We start from the raw sequence: 15481 nt of genomic DNA on the forward strand, positions 1-15481 counted from the left end.
AACACTAAAGTATCAATGATAAAAAAAATTCATAAAAATTTTGTTTTAGCTCCAACTCGAACCTGGGAGCTCTAAGATTTAAAGCTTTAATGTTTGGAGCACAGACCATCAAATCTCGATGAGTCAAAGTCATAATAATATTTAAATTATTAAAAAATGAAAATATAAATAACAATAACATAAAACACACTTGTTCTCCCCATCTAGACTATATCGACTGTCTCTATCTTGCTTTCATCGTTCACTTTCGCTTTCGTTTTTCTCTTCTCGATCTCTTCTGTTTTGCACTATCCATTTACAAATTAAATTCAATTAATTTAGATAGATAATGAAAACCTAAAACTCTGATTCGTTTTTCCATTTTCCCCAAATTGAAACACAAACCAAAACCCTAATCGCTTGTTATCGAAGGGGTTTTTCTCCAACTTAACCATCCAGTGCCTATACTAGGCAAGCAAGTAAAAGCCATCGACAAGGGGTGAAGTGGCACCATCGGTTCAGTATTCAGGTAATCTCATTCTCCCTGACAAGTTAAGTCCAGAGAAAGAACTGTAGAGGAGGTTATCAGCTGGTAATGGCAGAATGTTTTATTTTTTTGTGCAATTTAATTATTGGGTTTGTTTTAATTTGGCTTATGAATAATATTTTTGAATTTTTATTTTTGGGTTGTTTCAGATATTCAGAAATTGAACAGTCGTGCAACCCTGGTGGGTTTTGTTTTCCAAATATATTTTTATTTATTTATATATTCGGAACTTGAAATTTTTGTTCTTATTTTTCTATATCTTCACTCACATGCAGTCCAAAAATACAGGCATTTTAAGTGGTGCATTACTTAAACTCAAAACACTTGCTGCTGCGACTCTGTTTTTTCTGCCACATTTGAGGTCAGTTTCAAACTTTTGTGCATGTGATTTACTGTCATTGTTATTTAAAACTAAGAATGTGCATTTTTTTTAGTTTCTGAAATAAACTGTTAGGTCTGTTTCTTAACTTTGAGCAATAAGTTAGTTGATTTTGAATGTACTAAAATATGAAATTTGATTTTAGCTTTTGCCTTTGTGATTAGGAGATGATTGTTTGGGTGTTATATTGGCTGAATGACTGTGTATTTAGTGGTTACAAACTATTTACATCTCTGTTTCATGTAAAGAGAGGCAAATTTTGTTATATAATCCTACTTGTTTATTTATTCTGTTTTGGTTGGACGATTTGTAATAGAGACAATGACTATGATATGAATTAATTAAGTTCGTGGTTGTGAGTATTTTGAGATTGTATAAAGTTGATGATTTGTGTTTGATTCAATAAAGAAATGCTTGTTTTAAAGTAGTTCTGCATGTTGTATTTGAAGTTAAAAAATGATTTATAGAATCTTAAAAAATGGCTTGCAAAGTGGTATGAAGACATTATTTATTTGAACTCTTAACTTTTGTTAGTTACTTGACTTATGAATTAGTTCGACTACTTAAAAAGCCATTAGCACCCATCTTACCTATTAATCTCCTATTTAAGTTTCAAAACTTATTTTGTTTCAATTTCAGGATTTTGTCTAAATTATTATTATAATTAATGATTTATAGGGCTATTAATGATTTTCCAGAATTATAAGTTTATTATTACAACTATAATCATAATAACATTGAACTTTAAATTAATCATGCAATTTAATTAAACTTAAACTAACATTACATATGTGAACAGGTAAAATATTTGAAATGGACAGAAGTTGGATAACTTGCGATAGATTGTCTGTAGAGTATCGTTCTGGAGTTGCTGATTTCTTAGATTTTGCCATTTTGAATGCTGAAAATCGAATGTCAATTAGATGTCCTTGCACCTTTTGTTGTAATATGGAGTTTCATACTCCTCAACAAGTGAAAGATCATTTATTTGAAAAAGGTTTTCTTCCAAAATATATTGTTTGGACTTGGCATGGTGAGACTGACTCTAAATCTACATTTACAAACTGTGAAGACCATTCACATAGTCAAAGATTTAGATGTCATGATTACAGTAATATAATTGACATGGTCGAAGATGCTTACGAGCATTGTGATAGAGATCCTAGTTCTTTTAAGGATATGCTTGAAGATGCTGAAAAGCCTTTGTACCCGGGTGCAAAACATTCAAAGTTATCTAGTTTAATGAGACTTTACAATGTGAAAGGGAACTATGGGTGGTCCGATAAAGGGTTTTCTGCTTTGTTAGAAGTCCTTGCTGATATTTTGCCAAATAATAATACTCTACCTATGTCAATGTACGAGGTTAAGAAAACAATGAAAGTACTAGGCTTAAAGTATGAAAAAATACATGCATGTCCAAATGACTACATTTTGTATAGGAATGAATTTGCTGATCTTACTGAATGCCCAAATTATGGAGCATTTAGGTATATAAAAAAAAAAAGATAGCTCAACAAAATTTAGGAAAGGGGCTCCTAAAAAGGTATTATGGTATTTTCCACCTATTTCTAGGTTGAAAAGATTGTTTCAATCACCACAAACAACTCAAAATTTAACATGGCATGCTAATAAAAGAATTAGAGATGGCAAACTTTGCCACCCAGCAAACTCACCAGCCTGGCAACTAATTGACAATAAGTGGCCAAAATTTGCACAAGAACCTAGAAATCTCCGTTTAGCTCTCTCAACTGATGGGGTTAACCCACATAGTACACTTAGCACTACTTATAGTTGTTGGCCTGTTATATTAATAACATATAATCTTCCTTCATGGTTGTGTATGAAGAGAAAGTTTTTGATGTTGTCACTTTTGATATCTGGCCCTAAACAACCTGGAAATGATCTAGATGTATACCTAGCACCTTTGATTGAGGACTTAAAAACTCTATGGGATGTAGGTATTGATGTTTATGATTCTTATAAAAAAGAAACCTTTAATTTACGGGCTGTCTTGATGTGGACAATTAGTGACTTTCCAGCATACGGAAACCTCTCTGGTTGTACTATTAAGGGCTATTATGCTTGCCCAATTTGTGGGATAGACACTTGTGCATGTTGGCTGCCACATAGTAGGAAAATGTCATATATGGGCCATCGCCGCTTTCTACCACTCGATCACCTATTTCGGAAACTGAAAAAGGTTTTTAATGGGAAGCAAGAGTGGAATGAGCCTCCTAAAACTTTGTCTGGTGAGGAAATCTTTAATATGGTGGAAGATATTGATATTAAGTTCGGGAAAAAGAAGGCCAAAAAGCGGAAACATGATGGCGGTGGTGGTGGTGGTGGTGATGAGAACATAACTGAAAAATTGTACAAAAAAAAGTCAATCTTTTTTTAGTTAGATTATTGGAAGCATTTATTAGTTCGCCATCAATTAGATGTGATGCACATTGAAAAAAATGTGTGCGAAAACATATATGGCACATTACTTCATCAACCAAGCAAAACAAAAGATGAGATTAATGCTAGAAAAGATCTTGAGTCTTTGAAGATCAGGGGAAAACTAGTTCCTGATGAAACAAACAAAAAAAACAAAGTCCTACCTCCAGCTCCTTATACTTTGAGTAAAAAAGAAAAAAAACAGTTTTGTGAAACCTTGCTGAGTGTGAAAGTCCCTGATGGGTATTCTTCCAATGTCCAAAACCTTGTTTCAATAGATGATTGTCGGCTTCAAGGCCTTAAGTCCCATCACTGTCATACTTTGATGCAACAATTTCTACCACTAGCCATTCGAAACTGTTTGCCTATAAATGTGAGAACGGCCATAATCAGGATGTGCTTCTTTTTTAATACATTGTGCTGTAAAGTGGTAGATCCTAATACTCTTGACCAATTGCAAGAGGAACTTGTAATCACTTTATGCTTACTGCAGCAGTACTTCCCACCTAGCTTTTTTGACATAATGATCCATTTAACAGTCCACTTAGTTGAACAAGTTAGGTTATGTGGGCTTGTTTATCTTCGATGGATGTATCCTTTTGAGAGACAAATGAAAACTCTCAAGGATTATGTTCGTAATCCCTACCACCCTGAGGGTTGTATTGTAGAAAGTTATATTGCAGAAGAAGCACTTGCATTTTGTGCTGAGTACCTCTCAAATTGTGATGTTATTGGGCTGCCTACTGATTGTCCAACTGATTTATCTATCGAAAAGCCTTTGGGAGGTGCAAACATAAAGGTGGTTGATGATCCTTTGTTGGCACAAGCACACCGGTGTGTTCTAATGAACACCCCTGAAATCCAAATATATATCGAGTAAGTTGTTAATTTTTCAAAAAAATATTACTATTGTATTATTAGATTAATATACTAGTTTTTAAATCTTAATATGTTTCATTGTAGGGAGCATATGCATTATTTGGCATCAAGAAACCCTTATAAGGCAAAAACAAATCTGTGGTTGCAAAATGAACACATACGAACATTTTCTGGTTGGTTACAAGCAAAGGTTAGAATTACTTAACTAAATACAATATAGGATATAAACTTAACAAGATTTTTCTACATGTTACTACTTACTGTACTTGTTAAATTAATTTATAAGTGGCACATGATAAAGCAAATAATGTGCCGATTGACGAAATAGTGTGCTGGTTAGCAAACAAACCACGCTTAAGCGTGGTGACCTTCTCTGGCTACGAGATAAATGGCTTCAATTTTACAACGAGGGACCGAGACTGTAATCGTGTGACCCAAAATAGTGGTGTTAGGGTTGTTGCTAACACTCTACAGATTTCAAGCTCAAAAGATAAAAGTCCTCATTTTGGAGACATGACGTTTTATGGAGTCATTGATGAGATTTGGCAGCTTGATTATCTAATGGTTAAAAAAACACTTTTCAAGTGTGATTGGGTAGATGATAGAGGGGTTTGCACTGACAATTTAGGTTTCACTGTAGTTGATTTAAATTAGATTGGCTATAAATCTGATTGCTTTATTCTGGCTTGTCATGCAAAGCAAGTATTTTATGTAAAGGACCAGCTAGAGAATAATAAATCAATAGTTTGTTCAGTGACCGACAAAGCTTATAAGTTAAATGGGGAAAGATGTGAAGACGTGGATGTATTTTCTCCATTATCTAACAAACTTCCAGTATGTGAGTTGGATGAGAAAGATGCTGAAGGAATTTATGACAGAAAAGATTGTGATGCTATTCCAATAGCTATTGATTTAGAAAATCAGTGAATGCATTATTGTAGTTAGTTTCCAGCACCAATTTTCAAAGTTTTCCAGTAAGTGATTTATTTATTTCATTATATGCTATTGCTCTTGTATTAACTTATTAATCTAAATGATATACTTATTTATTTTAATCATTTTCAGGATTGTAGGAGATGGCTGACGATGTTGAGTTCACTATTCCGGAGCTCGACGGAAGACCAAGGAGAAGAAAACAAACAAAAAAAAAGGTTTGCAAAAACAAGAAGTTAGTCATGAAGCTGCAATTGAGTACAATTCTTATGGTGTTCCGGTTGGAAAGGGAAGAAATGATCTTAGGAGTTACATTGGAGTCATTGTACGTGAAACAATTTCAATTTTACTTGATGATTGGAGGCGTGTGCCACTGGAGATGAAGGAAACTTTGTGGGTTCATTTTCAGGTTTTGTTTTCTTGTTTCATAGTATGTTTAAAGATTTTATATAACTTCCAGATTTTTTTAAAGTTGTTGCTAATCCATGTTATTGGTTGACAAAAATAATTCAAATTGAGCTTGAAATGCAAAAGCCAAGTATTAAAGTGGATGGGGGTTGCATCAAGAAACTTTTGTTGTGAACTGGCAACTGAATTCGTTCTACCTAACAAGGACGATCAAAAGTCACTAAGGTTGCCTCCTATTGAATATCCAAGCATTAAAAAAGAAGATTGGAAACTTTTTGTTGACAAAGTTTTGTCTGAACAATTTCAGGTGTGTTGTTTGTTAATATTACCTGATTTAATTGTTGGTAGTTACTAATAATCAGTGGTAACTTTTTGTTCTTCATATAAACTGTTTGTGTAGGAAAAAAGTAAGAAGGCAAAAGACAAAAGAGCAAAGAATGTCTACAACCATCGCTTGGGTAGCACAAGATATGGTGGCATGTTGTATAGAAAAGTAAGTGTGGTAATATAGAGTAATTACAGTAACATAAGTAATCTAATGCGTATAATATAATAGAATCAATTATTTATGTTTTATGTCACCTTGTAACAGAAAAAGGAGAGTGGAGTTTCTGAGCGGGAGATTGATCGCAGTGAAGCTTGGTTAATGGCACGAGCAGACCGAGATGGCAAATATGCTTCTGATGTGACGCCAATTGCTGAGAAAATAGTAAGTCACTTGTATACTTAATTCTTATGAATTTTCTTTATAATATGTGTGTGTGGGGGTAGATATTAACGTACATATATACTGCTTTTTGTAATAATTGTATGACAACATTTACAATTGATAGAAACTCAGTAAGATTTCATCAGAACTTATTTCTTCGCATATTAAAAGGTTAAAACTTGTTTGAGGTGTTGTCTTGTAATATTTTCTGTAGTTTCAATTTGAACTGTATATGGATTTGCTCTTTGTTAAAGATTCAAGAAGGATATTAGTTTAGTTTAGCTGATGTCTTGTACTCGTAATTGCGGATTTACAATATTTTTTTTTGTAGAATGAGCTTAAGAGTCATGTTGAACAAGGAACATTCCAATCACAAGGGTCACATGACATTCTAGGTGAAGCTCTTCAGAAGCAGCCAAATGGAAGTAGGGTGCAAGGAGTGGGGCAATTCGTCACCCCATCTATGTACTTTCATGTCCCTGGTGCCACTGAGTTAGCAAGAGAAAGAAAGATGTATCAAGAGAGTTTCCAATTCATGTCTGCTCAATTAGAACGCATGAATGCAAGGTTAAATGCGTACAGCAATACTGAAGTTGGAAGTTCTAACTTTCCTAAGCCCAAAACTTCCACTGGTGTTCAGATTGACAATGATCAACAATCCCCTGAAACTCTTGGAAAAAGAAAGGTATATGGCCTGTTACATGTCATTATTTTATTTCCATTTGTATATGCATGTATTACTACTAATGGTATGTATTTTGATTATTGCAAAGGCTGATTTCCCATCGGGTAAGTCGACTCCAAAATCTGTGAAGAGTAAAATCAAGGACAGTCCCGCCACAATTTCCCAAGCAACTCCTCAACAAACCCTCGAAAAAGTAGACTGTGAAATTACTTCAAAGCCCACACCGAGAAGATCTCCTCGACTAACTCCTAAAGTACTAGATAAGCAGTTCTCCTGTCATGACAAAGTACCCAACAAAGAACCACCAGTCATCAGACCAGCAGAAGTAGCCAAAAAAGAACCCAGAGTCATCATACCAGCAGAAGTAGCCAAAAAAGAACCCCAAGTCATCAGACCAGCAGAAATAGCCAAAAAAGAACCCCGAGTCATCAGACCAGCAGCAAAAGACCTCAATGTACGTATGAAGAATACACGGGCAGCAGCACGATCAAGAAAGAATGACAGGAGTGAATATATGAACATGTTTACCATATTCATCGAGAATTCTTTACCTCGGTTGATCAGGATTCGGCATGACACAGAACCTTTGGTGAAATTTGGGAAACACACTTGGACAAAATGATTTGTGCTAAAATCATCGAGTTTAAAGAGGTCTCAAACTGCATCATTAACATATGGATCAAGCACAGTAAATCATAACTTATGTTTTAGTAAACTTGGCCCTATTATTTTGTTTCCTATATTCAAACTTACTTCGTTATATATATTTGTTTCCTCTTAGACACCTGTATGAGGAGATGGAGAGCAATGGAAGTACTAAACCAGTTCAGTTTGGGCTTTTTGAGAAGCTATATCCAAGGGTCAGTTTCAAAGACAGGACTCAATACATTTCAAAACTGTTAGGCTTGGCAGAATTGGGACAAGTCATCGTATTCCCGTATAACCCTGGGTATAACCTTTTTCATTTGCTAGTAATATTCTTTAATTTGTAGATTAATCACTTTTACTTGTAATTCATGTGTGAGAACAATTTTTACTTTGTTTAGTGCCCACTGGGTGTTATTGGCAATTGATATGGTGAGACGTACAACCTATTACCTTGATCCTTTGGAAGGTAGTCCTGATGAAGAGCTAATACAGATTGTCAATCAGTTAAGTTTGTTATTTGTATCTTTGATCATGCTGTTTTATTTTTATGTTTTATGCTAATTATTTGCTAACTTTAGCTATGTCTCTTAATTGTAGGGGGATTCGAATACATCAGAGTTTAAATTCTAATACAAAGGCCAATGTTCAATGGATACCTGTCAAGGTAAAAATCAGACAAACCTAACTAATTATTGTTAACGTACAGTAAAAAATTAATGTAATTTTGATCTTGTAGTGTCCGAGGCAGCCGAGCAGCTTTGAATGTAGTTACTATGTGATGAAATACATGCAAGATATCATCACAAATGTGAACGTTCTGAAAAATAATGTAAGTATTGAAAATGATTTTTACAATACTGTATCATATTGTTTTAATTTATTGTGAAATGAATCAGCTCAAACACCTGTGTGCTTCTTTACAGTTATCTTTTTATTGCGTATTGTATGCATTTTATAAACTGTGAGGGTACTTATAATGGTGACTATGTTGCATACTGTTGAATAGATTATATGAATATCCATATAGACATGAATTAGGATTTGGGATATACACAATGTACTGCATATCCCAACACAAAACAATTGTTTGGGTTGCAAAGTAGTCGTTAGTGGGGATGTGCTATGGTGTCGTTGCTTGTACTTTACTTTGATGAGGATAAGTTGTCATCCTAATTAAGGTTTTGTATCTACATCCATATTTGTATTAAATCGCGTACTGTTGGGGTTCACAAGTTGCTTCGGCTATCAAATATTATTGTTGTTGGGGTTCACAAGTTGTTTTTTTTTTTGGAATTACCATGATCAGGATGTTCAGTATTTACCTATATAATTTTGGATAAAACAGTAACATTGTTGGAGTTTATTTGTTGGCTTTAATTGTTAACACACAAATGTATTTAAATGAATGATAATTAAGTAGTTTAGTCAAGGATTTTCGGTGAATAACTTGTTGTTTTAAAATTAAAGTTCAAGGGAGTTGAGGAATACATTGTCAAGGACCTCTCGCGACTTCGTGATCAGTGGGCTACATACGTTGCCAAGTTAATTACAGCCTACAATCGCGAGGTAACATTGTTGTGAAAATTTTAATATACTCGCAAGCGCACGAATCTAGAAATAGAATAGTGGTAACGAGGTCGATCCCACAGGGATTGTTATAAATTAAAAAGTCTAATTTAAATCTAAAATTAATATTAATTCTAACCTAGTTGAGCAAATTGAGTTTTTAAGAAAATTAAACCAATTAAACTAAGGAAGCAATTAAAATAAAGGAGAATTCAATAAGATAAGAATTACCAAGGTTTCAGAATCCACCACTATTCAACTAGTAATTATCTAATTATTAATTAATCCCCAATTTTAGAGTGACAACTCGAAATCAATCTATGTCATCTCATGGATATAACAATTAAGCCCAAGTAATTAAATCTAATGTAGGTTCTTTTTCTGCTTAATAATATGACATCTAAGAATCTCATGTAAACATATTGAATAACAAAGAGTCAAAGTTTCCTAAGCACTCAATGTAAACAATTTAATGAAAGACATAAAATCAAAGATAATCATGTATAAACTTTATAGATTCAAGCATAGAATTAATCGAATATTAATCATAACAATCAATAATGCATGACAGAATTGATGAAAAGATTTTATTAACATCTAATTAATCATGTGAAATAAAAACCATAATCATCAAAGAACATATATAGGGAATTAATTAAATAAAAAGATAATTATTTTATTAAATAGGGTTTCATCCTTAACCTCAGTGTAAGAAAATTAGCTAGACATACTTAAATTGAGAGCAACAAAAGAAATAAAATCAGCCATGGGAAGCCGAAATATTGCTGCTGCGGATTGCTCTCTTCCAAAGCCGAATTCTCCTCCACTGGCAGCTCTCTCTTCTTCTTTCCGTCCAGCCACTCCCTCTAAAAGCAAAAACTCTCTTTTATAATATTTAAAATGGACCCCACCTCTTAAATCCTAAAGCCAAAAGGCTTGGCCTTTTACTTGATTTGCTCTCACACGTGATCACTCTTAGAATTGCTTTAGGATTCCTTTTGTATTTATGAAAGCCAAGTGTGGGTCCCTTTAAATTGCTTCCAAATATTAGAATGCCATGCATTTGCTTTCCACGTGCTGGCCACTTTAGCTTTAAATTTCTTCTTTGTTTGCACTAGCATGGAGAATTCACTTTATTGGCTTCAGCTTCTTCGGATTGAATTTCATACACATCTATTTAATTGCCCCCACAAATTGACTTGATCTTTAATGCTATCCATTTACTATTCTTTATGTACTTTTCATCCATAATCTCCAATTAATTCTCTATTCAATAAAATAATTCAATTAATTAAAAATAATAAATAAAATTAACTAGCAATTATATAATAAATGGTAAAATATGTATATAAATTATGCTCATCAAACATACAAGTAATTTATGATTATTTTTCCTTAAAACAAATCTGTGATTTATTTTTTTGTGGTGTGCTAATTGATTTTATATACTTGTAGGTGGAAAAAAAAAATGAAGGCATATGCGGACTCCAAAATCAGTGACTCCAAAATCAGTGACATTGTTATCTGTTTTTTCTTCTTGGCTAAATTTTCCGAAATTAATTTAGTACTTTATCGTGTATACTACTTGTTCAAAGCTTAATTTTGTACTTGAACATGTTTTTTACCCCCAAACAATGATGTATTTGAACTATTTTAATTTAACTGATGTATTTGAAATGTGTATTATGTGAATTGCATTACAAGATTTGGTATGTTTAATATATTTTGGGTTTATTTTAATTGTAAAATAAACATGAATAATGTCATTAAAAAAAATAAAACACAACTGGTATAGCACCGTTAATACTGACACTAATTATTTAAATGACGATAAGAATTTTTGATGTTACTGAGTCAGTGGATTCCTGATACTGTAGTCACATAAATCAGTGACATGTAAATAGTATCATTAAATGCTAACGCGATTGAGTCACTATCCTTGTGACTCTCTAGTGACACAAAATACTGACATAAAAATAGTATCAACTGATACTAACATCATAGTATCACTATGGTGGTGATACTATAGTGACACAAAATACTGACGCAAAAATCACTGACACCAAAGATTAGTGTCAGTGTGTTCTGGCTTGAGCATTACTGACACAATTAACAAGTGTCAGCAAAAGTAATTACTGACACTAAATTGGTGTCAGTAAAGCCCATTTTTCTAGTAGTGGTAGAGACGTCGGATAATATCCACATAGTCTAAAATGTTTCCATTCCCCGCTAATAGCTTCGTTTCTTCAAATTTCTATCTCGTTAGGAAACCGATGATTGAAGTCTAAAGCATCTAGAGCTGAAGAAAGAAATTAGAAGAATGCTAAAAGCTCTTAACAAGGCTTCACATACACTTGAATTGATAGATGCAATTCAGCGGTTAGGAGTGTCTTACCATTTTGAAAGTGAGATTGATGAAATCTTGAAAGATGCACAAGGCTTACCGAGACGGTGATCTTTGGGATAATGAAAATGATAAGCTCTATTATATCGCTCTTCAGTTTCGATTGTTCAGACAAAATGGCTATAGAATTTCCGCTGGTATGTATTTTTCTCACCTATTCCTCTTCTTAAATACCTAGTAAAAACCCTTTCATCTCCACTCATGTCCAAGTCTTAGGAGCAAGAGAAACTCAACTTGCAGCTTTTGTACATGTGTTATGTCAGTTTCACTTGCCTTTCCTTTAATTTCGTTAAGTAACAGAAGTTATGTATGGAAATCAATTCATAACGAATAAAACTCTTGGAGAAGTCATAGAACATGCATTACTATATCTTATAGTTAGAAATACATCCAAGCTATCGTCTCATTTGAGCTGCCGCTCGGTGAAGCTTAGTACTTCTGACTGTCTTTTCTACTTTTATAATTTACGTAAAGAGCTGTCTACCTTCCCCCCCAAAAAAAGAAAAAACTAAAAACATGTTTCTACTACGATGGATACAAGCAGTTTTGTCCAACCAATAAAAATCAAGCATTTGCTTATCTTGATTTGGACATAATCAGAAACCAATAGAGAAAAAACTAAAAGAAAGACACGGAAAAGCAATTCAAAAAATTCTTATTAATTGTCATTGCTACAAAAAGAATGTTTGTATAAAATAGTAAAAATGAAATTCAAAAACAGAAATCATTTGATGCACTAATCTTTCAATGGGGTAGCAGATGTGTTCAATACGTTCAAAGGCAGCGATGGGAAATTTAAGGCATCTCTTGCAAAAGATGTTCGAGGAATGTTAAGCTTGTGTGAAGCTACGCATCTCAGGGTTCATGAAGAAAATATACTAGATGAAGCGCTTGCTTTCACCACTAGTCACCTAGAGTCAATAGCGACTCATCAAATCAGGTCCCCACTTGCTGAACAAGTCAAACATGCCTTAGTTCAGCCTATCCACAAGGGCCTACAAAGGCTTGAGGCAAGACAGCACATTCCTATCTATCAAGAAGAATCTTCCCACAACGAAGCTCTGTTAACCTTTGCAAAGTTAGATTTTAACAAATTGCAAAAGCTTCACCAGAAGGAACTCGGTGATATTTCAAGGTAAATAACTAAGCTCTAAAAATTATTTCAATTCCGTAAATTTAATTAAGCTTTCCTATTTTGAAGGAATATTAATTTCTAAATGGTTGTCTCATTTAGGTGGTGGAAAGAATTAGACTTTACGCATAAGCTGCCTTTCATAAGAGATAGAGTTGCAGAGCTCTACTTTTGGGTAATAGGAGTATATTTCGAGCCCCAATATTCATTTGCTAGAAGACTATTTACGAAAGTGCTTTCTTTGACTTCTATTATTGATGACATCTATGATGTGTATGGGAAAATTGAAGAACTTGAGCTTTTTACTTCAGCTATTGAAAGGTTCGAATCGCTCATATTTAATTTCAGATCTCATGCTCAAGATTTGGTATATTTTTGTTAAATTCCGATTATTGATATGGGCTAGCAATTTCTTTCTCAGGTGGGATATCAACGCCATAGATCAACTTCCTGAGTATATGAAACTGTGTTATAGGGCCCTTATTGATGTTTACAATGAAGTAGAGAAAGATTTGGCCTCTCAGGGAAAGTTATATCGACTCCATTATGCAAAAGAAGCGGTAAGTACTCCTCAATATTTCATTAAAAATTGATATCAGGCATAAATTCATTCTTAATTGCTACAACGATCTGATATATTTGGTTTCTCATGACCAGATGAAGAATCTTGTTAAGCATTACTTATTTGAAGCCAAATGGTGTCATCAGAATTATGTACCGACAGTGGATGAGTACATGGCAGTTGCATTGATTACCTCTGCCAGCCTAATGTTGTCAACCATATCTTTTGTTGGCATGGGAGACATTGTAACTAAAGAATCTTTTGAATGGTTATTCAGCAATCCTAGATCTATTAGGGCTTCTTCTGTAGTTAACAGACTCATGAATGACATAATGTCTCACAAGGTAAACATATAATATATATCGTGCCAATGCTACCATTAATATAATTTCTCTTCAACCAAAATTTATTTATATATGTGTTTTTGTTTTTGCATATAGTTTGAACAAAGCAGAGGGCACGTTGCCTCGAGCGTAGAGTGTTACATGAAACAATATGAAGCAACAGAAGAGGAAGCATACAATGAGCTCCGGAAACAAGTTTCAAATGCATGGAAGGATATAAATGAGGATTGCCTACGACCAACTGTTGTGCCAATGCCACTCCTTATGCGAATTCTCAATCTTACGAGGGATGCAGATGTCACTTACAAGTATGACGATGGCTACACTTTTGCCGAAGTGCTGAAAGATTTTATTGCTTCTCTGTTTATTAATCCTGTGCCGATATCAGCATGATATTAAGCTTATGTTTCTCAAAACCCTGCTGCTAAATAATCAATCCCTTGCCGTTTGAGCTTGGATGCTTTTTAAAAATAAGTTGAAGGGTGGCGATCCCCCGTTGTAATCAGCACTTAGATAGACAAGTTTTAGTAAAGTTTTTGTAGTTTTTATTTAATTTAAATAATCTTGCAGTTTGCACGATTAAGAAATTAAGTCCTAGGAAGATATTGTTATTATTATTGTTGTTAATTATTGCTTTTTTAATTCTGGCATGATTATTGTTTTCCATTCTGGTATGATATTTGAATCCCATATCAACTTTAATTATTACCTCTTCAAAAATCATTTAGATTTTCTCATATCCCATTCCATTCCTCTATACATCAGAATCACAGTTAATAGCTCAATACAGGTACGAAATAATTCTTTTGTTCCATAGTCTTGAGGCTATTTACAATTAGGCAAGCAAGAATTCTTAGCCAATTATTTTAATATGGACAGTAATTTTAGGAGACAAAAAAAAATTAGGATTTAGCTATTGAGAAATTAGGAAGGATTTAATTGATCGATCATGCAATTTTATTAGTCAATTTTATATTTTGGAAACTGATAGGAGTTTACTGTAAGTTACCTTTAAAATGACTGTTATTTCCATTTAAAAAATAAATAAATAAATTGATGCTACGGACTGATGGTATCTCAGGCTAGACACGTGGGCTGATATTCACCTGTTACAATATAATATGTAAAAAGCGAAAAAAAAATATATATATATATAGGACTTGACTAGCTTACAGAATCTGTAAGCTACAGACTGCAGCATCAGCCGTTGGATGTGGAGTGAGAAACTAAACAATAGAAGATCGGATGGTGGGATGACGGGGGATGTTTGTAACAGAATCTGTACCATAGACAGTTCCATATATATATATATATATGGTGAGAGATAGAGGCGTGCGAACTGGTGAGGCCCAATTACATCCATTCGCTATTTCTCCCTAGCCATCTTTTTATTTAGTTACTTTTGAGCGGTACTCTTTTAGTCTTAGGGACGTTGGGACTGCTCTTTTTTTCTTTTTTTCTTTTTTCTGACTTAATATTTAATTCACTTAATTTTATTCAGTTAATCATTAAATTTATTTTTTTAATTTAATAAAAAAAATTTAGCCATTAAATTATTAACTCAATTTTTTAAACTTTTTATTTAATTTAGAACATCTAAATGACATCATTACAAGATTTTTTTCAGAATATCTTATCTGATTAATTAATTTTCATCCTTACCTAAATAAAATTTAATAATTAACATTGTTACTCTTCTCTATAACTTGTGGTAATTAATATAGTGGTAAACTATTATTATTTTTATATTTTCATTTTCGTCAAATTAGTATTATTAATCTTTATAATTTTTTTAAATATTTTTATATAAAACATTATAAATAACAATAAAATTGATTAAAATATACTAATTTAGAATATTAAAGGA

The 15481-nt window shown here is 33.2% G+C and overlaps 1 protein-coding gene and 1 pseudogene across 1 annotated transcript; both read left to right on the plus strand.

Moving 5' to 3' along the window:
- The first annotated feature begins 2030 nt into the window (after positions 1 to 2030).
- On the plus strand, positions 2031 to 5150 carry LOC112100914. Its single transcript, XM_024190786.1, has 6 exons — positions 2031 to 2285; positions 2752 to 3250; positions 3773 to 4220; positions 4308 to 4396; positions 4510 to 4832; positions 4923 to 5150. The coding sequence occupies exons 1-6, from the start codon at positions 2031 to 2033 to the stop codon at positions 5148 to 5150; spliced, it is 1842 nt and encodes a 613-aa protein (XP_024046554.1).
- Positions 5151 to 11492: 6342 nt separating this feature from the next.
- Positions 11493 to 14211, plus strand: LOC112101096 (annotated as a pseudogene).
- Positions 14212 to 15481: the final 1270 nt, after the last annotated feature.

The sequence above is a fragment of the Citrus clementina genome, unplaced genomic scaffold (assembly GCF_000493195.1).
Source record: "Citrus clementina cultivar Clemenules unplaced genomic scaffold, Citrus_clementina_v1.0 scaffold_2, whole genome shotgun sequence".
NCBI lineage: Eukaryota > Viridiplantae > Streptophyta > Magnoliopsida > Sapindales > Rutaceae > Citrus > Citrus x clementina.

Bases quoted from the DNA above. Each gene is read 5' to 3' on its own strand.
- LOC112100914 (XM_024190786.1), top strand. From the start codon at position 2,031: ATGGTCGAAGATGCTTACGAGCATTGTGATAGAGATCCTAGTTCTTTT. The intron at 3,251-3,772 runs GTGATGAGAACA...TGTGCTGTAAAG, and splicing joins TGGCGGTGGTGGTGGTGGTG to TGGTAGATCCTAATACTCTT. The intron at 4,397-4,509 runs GTTGGTTACAAG...TTAATTTATAAG, and splicing joins ACACATACGAACATTTTCTG to TGGCACATGATAAAGCAAAT.